Source organism: Ovis aries, chromosome 1 (assembly GCF_016772045.2).
Source record: "Ovis aries strain OAR_USU_Benz2616 breed Rambouillet chromosome 1, ARS-UI_Ramb_v3.0, whole genome shotgun sequence".
Lineage (NCBI taxonomy): Eukaryota > Metazoa > Chordata > Mammalia > Artiodactyla > Bovidae > Ovis > Ovis aries.
Window position 1 is genome coordinate 253,380,565 of NC_056054.1, and position 12,228 is coordinate 253,392,792.

The 12,228-nt window shown below is 35.6% G+C and overlaps 1 protein-coding gene across 3 annotated transcripts in view; it reads left to right on the forward strand.

The window, feature by feature from the left end:
• STAG1 (STAG1 cohesin complex component) overlaps positions 1–12,228 on the forward strand; it is a 469,514-nt gene that overhangs the window by 302,713 nt on the left and 154,573 nt on the right. For all 3 annotated transcript variants that reach the window (XM_060395498.1, XM_012102945.4, XM_060395501.1), the window contains 2 exons: positions 3,029–3,180; positions 5,114–5,187. In XM_060395498.1, coding sequence (XP_060251481.1) covers positions 3,029–3,180; positions 5,114–5,187 — 226 coding nt within the window. The remainder of the gene's footprint in view (positions 1–3,028; positions 3,181–5,113; positions 5,188–12,228) is intronic.

Sequence of the window (12,228 nt, forward strand, 5' to 3'; positions counted from 1 at the left end):
TTATTTTTATTTAACTGATGTATTTTTTATTTTATATTATCTATTGCTACTTTGCCTTCTCCTCACTAGACAATAAATTTATGGACACAGATACTATCTCATTCACTTTTCAGCTTCTAATACTCAGAACAGTGCTTATTCCGGATTGGCAGATGAGTGGGAAGCACTAAATAAGTATTTTTTGTGGCGAAAGACTAGTTTTTACATTACATTGTTAGTGTCATTTTGTTAATAGACTCAATATATATAAGATTATTCTGTCAGATTGTTATGAAAATTTCTAAAAACTTACTTGCAAATTTATACTTTTTTTTTTTTTAAACAAGAAACATTTGTTTTTCTCACTAATATGTTTATAGTTTTTCTTGGAAGTCTCTGTGGACTAAATAGGGATTAGCTGGCTAGACTCTAGGCTGCAAGTGTGTTTTCACTCCAAGCTGCAATTTCGATTAGATGTGCTCAGAATTTCTCTCCTCTGGAATCAGCAGCTCCCCAGAGCATGTTCTTGTTATGACTTTAACAGAAGCACAAGAGGCCAAATCAAATCATTTAAGAACAGATTTATACTTTACTGAACTGGTAACAAGCCATTTGTATTCTGCACATATTTGCATAGCACACTCTTAGTAGTACAGCAATAGAACAAGTTTGTCATTCCATAGCTAACCTTTAAAATGTGAATGCTAAATGAAGTATTCACTTTGGTAAACAAAGAGAAGATACTTTCAAAGTCCCTATAGACCAGGTTGAATTCCTGTAGTATTATTCATTTGTAAAATTCTTTTAATAATACCAGTAAATTGTCATTCATGCTCACTTTATGCAGGAATGAGTCTTTTTTCCGGGGACTCTCATCCATATCACAGTCCCCATATTGTACCTATATTGTTAAGTTAGGAGTCTTCTTCACTGGCTGTATTTGCTTGTATGTTAGTATTTAAGGTGAACGTTTCAGTGAAGTTGAAATTTTACATATTCATACACATTAAATACTGCATTATTTAATATATTTCTAATATTAAATATATTACTAATATATTTCTAAAAATATACTGATCATTTTACATTTCTTCTGTTTTAGTATGTTGATATATTTTGTTGTTGATATATACCTAGAGTGTGAGAAGGGTCATTACACAACTGACAGTTGAGGAGTTTGGGATCTGGGTCCACAAGGCAATACAACAAAACAAAAAATGGTTAAGTTCAAGCGCATTAATGTCTCAGCTTCCACTGATTAATTCCAGACAGAGTTGGTATAAATTTAAATGCTTTCCAACTCCTTGATCTTCAAGTCATTTTATTTTAGAAGTCTAGAAGTATAAACAGAATGAAGCTCCATTTGGGTATGACTTTGTATGCTTAGGACAAACTCCCTTAAAATATTATCCCTAAAAGAAAAGTTATTCTTGACTTAGGCAGTTTGAATGCCCCTGATCAATTCTGTCTTTAAGCTATTCTTTTTTATACAGGTTAATTTTAAAAGCACTTTTAGCTTTCAGAGGTATTCTACTGACAGTGTGTAAAATGCTGTCAAATCATTAGCCTATATTTTGAAACACAAGATTTCTTAATATATCATATTTAAATGTTGTATCTCAGGAAAAGAGAAACATTTTATTTAAATGCATTTCTAACAGCTCACTAACTTAAATGCATTTTGTTTTTAGGATTTTTTGTGTTAGTATTTTGGTTTGAGGGCAGTATCGATTGATAGTATCCAAAACATAGATAGAGTTTCAGAATAACACGTGTGTATGTGTGTAGATGAATAGAAAGATATAGATACAACATTATGTATATATGTTTATGTGTAATTAAAGGAAATTTTGGAAGTTTTAAAAGAAATGCAGGCTCATTTAATTATGGTACATATTTGTATTGGTTCTTCCAAAACACCCAGTAGTAACTTCGCATTCATATTGCAGATAAGTAAACTAAAGGGAAAAAAGGGGAGATTATTTTTCCATCACAAGTTCTTCTGTTCCTTTAACAGATTTCCCTATACTCTCATCATTTCAATGATGAAACTGAATAAGAGTAGACAAAAGATTAAATATTGTGTCATACCTGTCCCTCAGAGGATTTGAAACAGAAGTTTGAAAATATTTAAATACAGATTTATGAATACAGGTGAATGTTTAAAAGTACAGGAACACTGTGACTGGGGAAACTAGATCAACGAGAAATTCAGAAAATATGTTTTTGATGAGTTTAATGTGTTTCATAGGTTCAGTCCATTTTTCAGGAATCAAAAGTTATGCCATTCACTGAGTTGAGAAACATAGGGAAAGAACCATATATGGGAATAAAAGTCATAAATTGATTGTACACAGCTGAGAAACCTCTGAGGCATCTAAGCACAGGAATTAAAGAAGCAATTGTATACACAGAACTGGTAGCTAGAAGTGAGGTCTAAAAGGCTTGGTTAGTAGTCTTGCCTGAAGAATCCCATGGACAGAGGAGCCTGGTGGGCTGCAGTCCATAGGGTTGCAAAGAGCTGGACATGGCTGAAGTGAGAGCACACATACACACACTTAGCTTTGTGTATGTTTGAAGGTGAGGGAAAGTTGTTGAAGATGCTATTTAAGTTCTTCATGCTGATAATTAGAATGAGTCAGTTGTGGAGGTTGGGGCAGTGTTTGGGTTTGGAATTTTTTTTTTGTTATTGTTGCTTGTTTGTGTCTCCACCATGCAGCTTGTAGGATCTTAGTTCCCCAACCGGGAATTGAACAGTGAAAGTGCCAATTCCTACCCACTGCACCACTGCAGAACTCCCAGGATGAGTCTGGTTTTCGTAGGAATATTAATAAGCCAAGCTTATAGGGACACTGAGAGAGAGAAAACTTTTGCAGACTAAAATGATTTTATTTCCATAAAATAATTTTTCTTTTTATTTTAATTATGCCTAGATTATCAAACATAGAAGTTGACTAGTTTCCTTCCATCATCCATTTCTGCTACAAAATTGTTAACTTTTGAAGTTCTGATTCACAGGTGAATACTATAATCTTCCTTTATTTCATAGCCATGAAGCTCATGACTGCTCTGGTGAATGTTGCCTTAAACCTCAGTATTCATCAGGATAATACACAGAGACAATATGAAGCTGAGAGAAATAAAATGATTGGGAAGAGAGCCAATGAAAGGTTGGAGTTACTACTTCAAAAACGTAAAGAGGTAAGTTTCACAGTAACTGAGATTCTTCAATTTGTTTTTTAAAGCTAGATTGTTTGATCTCAAAGTTTTCAAATGAATCTGGCATTTGATTCCGGCCAGTGGTTATCTGAGTGCAGTGTGATGGCAGAAGAGTATCACAAAACAACCCTGTTTAGAAAGAAAGTGGTCTGAGAGTTAGATAACTGAAAAAGATTATCAAGCTATGAAACCAGAAAGCACAGTAAATACTAACATCAGAACTAGGGGCCAAGTTGCATTCCATGAGAAAGCCAAAGACTGTATATTTGTAGTGTATGAGACATTTCTGTGAATAATAAGATTGGCCCCAATTTTGTAGTGAAAGTTTCATGTATGGGTTGAAAATGATTTTAAACTAGATTTTTATGGGCAACATTTTTTCATCCAATCAGAAATAAAATTTTAGAGGTACACTATTAATCTCTGTTTTAGCTTGAAAAAAGAATAATATCTCAGTGCTATAAACACATCACTGTCAACAAATACTGGGTTATAACTGGCAGTAAGAGGGAACAAACTTATGATTGATTAAATCATAGTCTGTGATGTATTGGAGGGCTAAGGCTGGTAAAGCAGATACCACAAACTGATTTTTCTTTAGGACAGAAATTTATTGTCTCACAGTTGTATAGGCTGGGAAGTAGAGGATAACTCTGATCGTCACATGGCCTTCTCACTGTGTGTATCTCTGTTTTCCTTATAAAAAGGAGACATCAGTCAATTAGATTTGAGGTCCATCCTACTCCATTATGACTCCAAGTTAACTAATCACATCTGCTACAACTCTATTTCCAAATAAGGTTTGAGGTCTAGGAGTTAAGACTTCTGTATATGAAGTTTTGAGAAACACAGTACAACTCATAGCACATTCCATACTAGAAATAACTGTAAGTAAGTTTTGGAATTGTTCTTTAGTAAGTCCTGCTAACCAAACTGTATACCTCTTATATAAATTATTAAGTTTTTATATAATAAAGGTAGCAAAAGTAAATTTAAAGTAGGTTTCAATAATTTGAATGATTCCCAAACTTATTTCAGTAAAACTGAAAATAAAGCATATATTAAAAGAGGAGATCTGAAGGTATTTTATTGTCACAGTATTGAATGTACTTTTTGTATCACTGGTTTTATTACTTTTGAGTAATAATTGAACTCAGATTTTAACTTCAATGAGTAGTAATGCCTGAAATTTCTTTATCTCTTTTCTATAGTATTCATTTTGTTGCTGCATTTCATCACTAATGGCTAAGATGCTTGCCGCCTTGTATTCCTCCTATATTGGGAATTTCACCTGCACTCACTTTGAGGCTAATCAGATATAGACTAATATTTGGATACTTTAGGTGAAATAGGAACTTTCCTGTACAATGGCAAATATAATAATCAAGAATTACCTGTTACTGAGAAAAGTAAAACTAAGCAGGGGACCTGGTTTGGACAGGAGAGGTATATAAGTTGAGGCCTATTCCCAAAGCAAATGATATTTGGTGATAGTCATCTGGTCACACTTAAACCATACCACTATTTTTTAGTCATTGTGTAATACATGTTGCTGCTTCTAAGTCACTTCAGTCGTGTCTGACTCTGTGCGACCCCATAGGCGTCAGCCCACCAGGTTTCCCCCTCCCTGGGATTCTCCAGGCAAGAACACTGGAGTGGGTTGCCATTTCCTTTTCCATTAATACAGGAGACAGAAAAAGGTTGAGAGAGACAGAAAAAGGTTCTAAGCCAATGTAGTAAAGCTGTTGAAAAAAATGAAAGGATCCTGGTAATTTAAGACATCTGTTGCACAATACTTAAGAAAAAGGATTGAAAAATACACAGAATGAGAATAGTCATGAATTTAAAATGATTGGAACTCTTTATTTCAAATAAAATTATTAGTATTTTAATTTTTATTTATTTTTCATTTCAGCTACAAGAAAATCAGGATGAAATCGAAAATATGATGAACTCTATTTTTAAGGGTATATTTGTTCATAGATACCGGTAAGGGATTTTAAAAATCATTTAGAAGATTTTTAACTTAATTTGTAGCTTCTTTGTAGTTCTACTCAATTATAAAAACATAAACTCTTTAATTACTTGTTTTGTTAGCTGGAAAGCACTATTGTATATGAAAGCTAAATAAATGTCATGCTGTTAACTGTGGTCAAAATTGTACCACAGCTATCATTGACACGTTCTTCCAGATTCAGAATATATACTGTTGGAGACTTCCTGTGTACTTGAGTTTGTACTAATTTCATTTTAATTAATAAGATATCAGTAAGTTAATGTGGCCTTAATATGATTTCATTATCTTCATTTTTGAAAGAATTGAATTCCGTGCTTAATGCCCCATTGTACACATCTTATTATATGATCAAATCAACCAGCGGTGTTTTAAAAATTGTTATCGGAGAAATGTGTACAAGAAAGGACACCTCTGCAAATAATGCAGCATCTCTATAATATCATCCTTCTTTACCTTCAACTATATGCATGAAAGTAGGAGCAACATATACTCCTGAAGTATTTTTGTCATGCTCTATTTCAAGTGTCTCTCTTTAAAACCTGTGAACTTTTAAAATATTAACTACATGAGTGTATTTCATAGAGAATTAATGAATCATATACATATGCTTGTTGTTTTCTGTTAATTAGGTGTGATGTTTACATAGATAAGACATGGATACAGATAATAAGACTGTTTTTTAAGACACCTTTGAAACTTGTGATGGGCCAGTTAATTTTAAAAGTTAATTAAAACAGAGAAAGTAGGGGGAATTTTTTTTTTAAAGGAAAAATTGTAACTTTGATAATTTACTTTAAATCATTTTGATGTCATTCAAAATATAAAACTCTTGAAATAGAACCAAGGCTTTTACTTTTGAGTGTGGATTCTCTGAATGGAGAATCACATACTCTTCCTTCCATATATTGGGCTTTCCTGGTGGCTCAGCTGGTAAAGAATCTGCCTGCAGTGCAGAAGGCCTGGGTTAGGAATATCCCCTGGAGAAGGGAAAGGCTACCCACTCCAATATTCTGGCCTGGAGAATTTCATGAACTGTATAGTCCATGGGGTCGCAAAGAGTCGGACATGACTGAGCAAACTTCACTTCATAATAAATTATCAACAAATTAATTTTCAAAAATGCAAGAATTTCCTTGAATTCCTACCTGCTGTGCAGTCTTTTTGGACTTCCCCAGTGGATCAGTGGTTAAAGGACCTGTCTGCAATGCAAGAGACACAGGAGACGTGGGTTCAATCACTAAGGTAGGAAGATCTACAGGAGAAGGAATCACCAACCCCCTCCAGTATTCTTGCCTGAAAAATTCTATGGACAGAGGAGCATGGCAGGCTACAGTCCAAAGGGTCACAGAGTCACGCATGAGTGAGTGATTGAGCATGTACATACATACATAAATATAATTAACATAAAATAAATTGTACATTTAAATGCATAATTGATGTTTTGGCATACACACACACACACACACACACACACCTGTAAAAGTGACAGGCAAGGTATGTCCATATTGTACTCCTGTTTCTCGTTCTTGTCTCCTTCTGATTTCTTTCGCTACTAAAGTCTTTCATCCTTAAGACTGAACTGTAAGTTTTTCATAGATTAACTTTGTTGAGTTCAGAAAGTTTCGTATCTTGTCCTGGCTTTCTGAGACTTCATTAGGAATAAATGCTGATTTTTGTCAAGTACTTTTCTCCATCTTTTCAGTTCATTTTGTGGTTTTTCTATTTTAAGACTATTAATGTGGTGAGTTAATTTGGTTGATTTCTCATATGTTAACTCAACCTTAAGTTCTTGGGTTAAAACCCACATAATCGTGATGTATTATTTTTCTTCATTTGAATGTTTTTATCACTATAAATTCAGATTTATTTTTTAAAGTACAAATGATTTACAGTATCATCTTTCTGGTACACAGCAAGTGACTCATTCATATATATACACACACACACACACACACACACACACACACACACACACACAAAATTTACACATGCTTTAAGTCCCCTATAGGAGCATGAGTTCTGTCCTGAGAGCAAATTTTTAGGTCCAATGTGTTGATAAGTCCAACAAAGTTATCCTGAACCCCCAACTAACACAATCAGCTATATAGTACAGTAGTGTACTTAGTCGCTCAGTCATGTCCAACATCTTTGCAACCCCATGGACTGTAGCCCACCAGATTCCTCTGTCCATGGGGATTCTCCAGGCAAGAATACTGGAGTGGTTGCCATGCCCTCCTCCAGGGTGTCTTCCCAGCTGAGGGATCGAACTCAGGTCTCCTGCGTTGCAGATAAATTTACCAGCTGAGCTTCCGGGGAAGCCCATATAATACAGTACCATAGTGTAATAGTTTTATAATACTTTTATACATGAGTGATACACAAAAAGCAAACAATAAATTTTTAATCTTTACAGTATTGTAAAAAGTACAGTATTACAGCAGCTGACATAGGACTTGGCGTTGAGTGAATAAGAAAGAAGAGGTGCTGACTGTAGGAGGGAGGAAGGATGGGAGATGGTAGAGCTGAAGGATTGTCAGCAATAAGAGAGAGCAAGGTGCAGTTTCACTCACACCTGACGATGATTGTACAGCTTCTGGTTTCTTGCAGGATTCAGTTCTGTGTACTCTCTTGGGGGAAAAAAAATGATCCTGTGATACGTAGCTCTATTTTTCTTACCATAGATGACACAGCACCACCGGATTGCATTCTGAAGCTTGTTGCTGAAAGCTTCATGTACTGGTCTATGTTAAAGTCCTGTGCCTACAAACAAATAACACTTCCTCAAATAAAATCCCCTAGCCATTTCCTGCATCATGGATCTCTTCAGTCTTTGAGTTACTTCTTTCTCTTCTTGTTTTTTCTCTGAGCTTCCAATTCCTGGCACTTCTTAGCAGTACCACTTATATTACTGCTGCTCTTATGCTTACTTCTAGACATCCTGGACTTACATAAAGATACTGTACTACTGTACTCTATACAGTACTTCACAGTACAGTACAGAAAAGAACAGCCACTGGTAGAGGATGCACACACATGACAGTGTATGTCGGACATATGAACTAACTTATATAAATCGGACATGCAAACACACGTTCTCATCTTTGAAATTTCACAGCTTGCAAGCTTGTGTGGAGGGCACTCACTGTACATGAATGTAAGTCTATTTTTTTCCTAATTTTTTTGCCATGCTGTTCATTCGCTAAGTCATGTCCAGATCTTTGTAGCCCCATGAACTGAAGCATGCCAGGCTTCCCTGTCCTTCACTATCCCCCAGAGTTTACTCAAACTCATATCCATTGAGTCGGTGATGCCATCCAACCATCTCATCCTCTGTTGCCCCCTTCTCCTCCTGCCCTCAGTCTTTCCATGCATCAGGGTCTTTTCCAATGAGTCAGCTTGTCACATCAGATGGCTGAAGTATTGGAGCCTCAGCATCAGAAGTTCCAATGGATATTCATTGTTGATTTCCTTTAATACACTGTCTAGGTTTGTCTTCAGAGAAGGCAATGGCAACCCACTCCAGTACTCTTGCCTGGAAAATCCCATGGACGAAGGAGCCTGGTAGGCTGTAGTCCATAGGGTCGCTAAGAGTCGGGTACAACTGAGCGACTTGACTTTCACTTTTCACTTTCATGCATTGGAGAAGGAAATGGCAACCCACTCCAGTGTTCTTGCCTGGAGAATTCTAGGGACGGCAGAGCCTGATGGGCTGCCATCTCTGGGGTGGCACAGTTGGACACGACTGAAGCGACTTAGCAGCAGCAGGTTTGTCTTAGCTTTTCTTCCAAGGGGCAAGCATCTTTTAATTTTGTAGCTGCAGTCACTATCCGCAGTAATTATAGAGCCCAAGAAAATAAAATGTCACTGTTTCCACTTTCCCCTCATATTTGCCATGAGGTGATGGGGCCAGATATCATGATTTTCACTTTTTAAATGTTGAGTTTTAAGCCAGCTTTTTCATTCTCCTCATTCACCCTCATCCAGAGACTCTTTAGTTCCTCTTCATTTCCTGCCATTAAAGTGGCAGAAGATTTGTGCACTGTGTAGAGAAGGTGCTGTGACTAATCAGAGATGTCTAACGTGGTTTGCAAGGTTTCATGCTGGGGATTTCTTGGAGGAAATGCTCCAAGGTCGGATAGAGCAGTTGAAATCGATGGCAGTCAAATCGAGATTTTAATTGAAAACAATCAATGTTAACACTGTTCAGGAGATAGCTGAGATACTGAAAATATCTAAATCAAGCGTTGAAAATAATTTCCACCATCTTGGTAATGTGGAATGGAAGAGATCTTAGGGCAAGTGGTATGAACCAACCCCAGCCACACCAAAGGCCACTCTTCATCCAAAGAAGGTTATATTGTGTATATAATGGGATTTGAAAGGAATCCTGTTAACTTTTGTTAATTGGTTACAGTGTGTCTAGGTGTGTTCCTCTGTGGATTAATCCTGAGTGGGAATTTGGGTGACTGTTTTCTTTCCTTGGTTAGGAAAGTTTCCAGCTCTTCAAGTTCTTCCTCCACCTCTCTCCTCTCTTTCTGGGACCCCTATAATGTAAATATTATTCCGCTTGATGATTTCCCAGAATTCTCCTAAACTTCCTCATTTTATATAATTTTTTTTTCTGTTCTGTGGCAGTGATTTTCACTACTTTGTCTTCTAGCTGATACATTCTTCTGCCTCTTGTAGTCTACTGTTGATTCCTCCTGTTACATTTTTCATTTCAGTTATTGTATTCTTCTGTTTTGTTATTCTTTATATTTTCTAATGCTTTGTTAAAAATGCCTCATTTCTTGCTCCATGCATCCATTCTTCTCTTTACATCATCTTTACAGTTATCACTCTGAACGCATAGGTAGATTGCCTGTCTCTGCATCTCTTGGTTGTTGTTCTGTGGTTTTATCCTGTTTTTGTCTGAAACATATTCCTCTGTCATCTCACTTATCTTCTGTCTAGAACTAATCAGTTATACTTATTTTTTCTTAAGAGAACGAGATTTTGGTTTTCACTGTTTTTGTTTTCTGTTTCACCTGAGGACTGCTCTTTTTATTATTATTTTCTTTCGTCTGCTTTCTTTAGGTTTCCTTCCTTTGTCCTTAGTTTCTCAAAGTGGAAACAGAGATTGTTGATTTAATCCTTGCTTTTCTTTCTGCTATAATTCCTTGTTGTTCAGTCAGTTTGTTGTGTTCAACTGTTTGTGACCCCATGAACTACTTGTCATTCAGTTTCTTGGAGTTTGCTCAGATTCATGTCCATTGGGCTTCCCTGGTAGCTCAGATGGTAAAGAGACCTGGGTTTAGTCCCTGGGTTGGGAAGATCCCCTGGAGAAGGAAATAGCAACCCACTCCAGTAATCTTGCCTGAAAAATCCCATGGACAGAGGGACCTGGTGGGTTACAGTCCATGGGGTCACAAAGAGTCAGACAGTCTCCATTGAGTTGATGATGCCATCCAGCCATCTCATCTTCTGTCATCCCCTTCTCCTACCTTCAGTCATTCCCAGCATTAAGGTCTTTTCCAATGACTCTGCTCTAAGCATCAGGTGGCCAAAGTATTGGAGCTTTTTTACTCCTATAATTTTCTTTCTTAGCAGTGCTATACCTGTTTTCCCTAGATTTGGATGTGTGGTGTTTGCATTTTCATTTAGTTCAAAATACTTTCTGATTTCCCTTTGGGCTTATTTTTTTGAACCATGGATTATTTAGATTTAGAAGTTTTGTGTATATTTGCAAATATCTCAAAACTTTCTTTTTATTTTCTCCTAACTTAAAATCATTTTAGTCAGAGAATATACTTTGTATGATTTAAGTGTTAAGTTTAATAAGATTTGTTTTATGTACCACAGTATGTTCTGTTGTGATAAACTTTCCTTTTGAGTAGGAAAACTGTATGTATCATGCTTCTGTTTTTATGCCAGTTAGGTCAGAGTTGGTTTATGGTTGGTTAAGTCTTTTCTATCCTTACTGATCTTCTTTTTATTCTAACAATTATCAAGAGGGATTTTATAAGAGTACTTTTTGTATTCTTAATTCTGGTGTGTTATCACATAAATGATTTTCATAATTTTCCCCAGCCTATGACTTTATTTTCTTTCTTCATGGTACCTTTTGAAGAGCAAAAGTTTTCAAATTCAACACAATAATTTATCCATTTTTCTTCTTTGGTCATGCTTTTGATGTCATATCTGTGAACATTTTGCCTAACCCATTCTTATGCATTATATTCTAGATTTTTAATCATTTCAGTTAATTTATATAACCTATTTTAAGTTAATTTTTGTATATGGTGTATATAAGCTTTTTGCATATAGGTGTTTATTTTTAGAAGCATCATTGGTAGAAGGCTGTTCTTCAACTGAGTTGCTTTAGCGCTTTCCTGGGAATCAAATTGCTATAACTGCAAAGTTTTATTTTTGGATTTTTAAATCTTTTCTTACACCCATACCACCTGTATTGATCTCAGTACTTTTGAAATTTTTTAAAAGCTTTATTGAGATCTAGTTGACATATAAGATACATACATTCAAGGTGTACAACAAAGTCCTTTGAAACACATATATTTTTAAATGATTAACCTCCAATAAAGTTAGTTAATACCTCCATCACCTCACCTTTTAAAATTTATAGTTGTGGTAATATTTTAAAATTACTCCCTTAGTAGCCTTCAACTGTGTAATACAATATGGTTAACTGTAATCGCCATACTGTACATTAGGTCCCTAGACCCTTTTTATCTCGAACTAAAAGTTTGTTCTCTTTGATCAGTACCTCCCCACTTTACTCCCACCCTTAGCATTTGGCAACCATCTATGTACTCTGTATTTCTGTAGGTTCACTGTTTTAGATTCTACATAAAAGTGAGAACATAAAATTTTATAATTAGATTGTCAGTCTTTACATAAAAGCTTGCTGGAATATTGATGGAGTATATAATCAATCAGTACTTCAATATGGAGAGAATTGCCTTCCTCATTATATTGCATTTTCCATTCTGTGAGTATAGGTTGTATCTGCATTT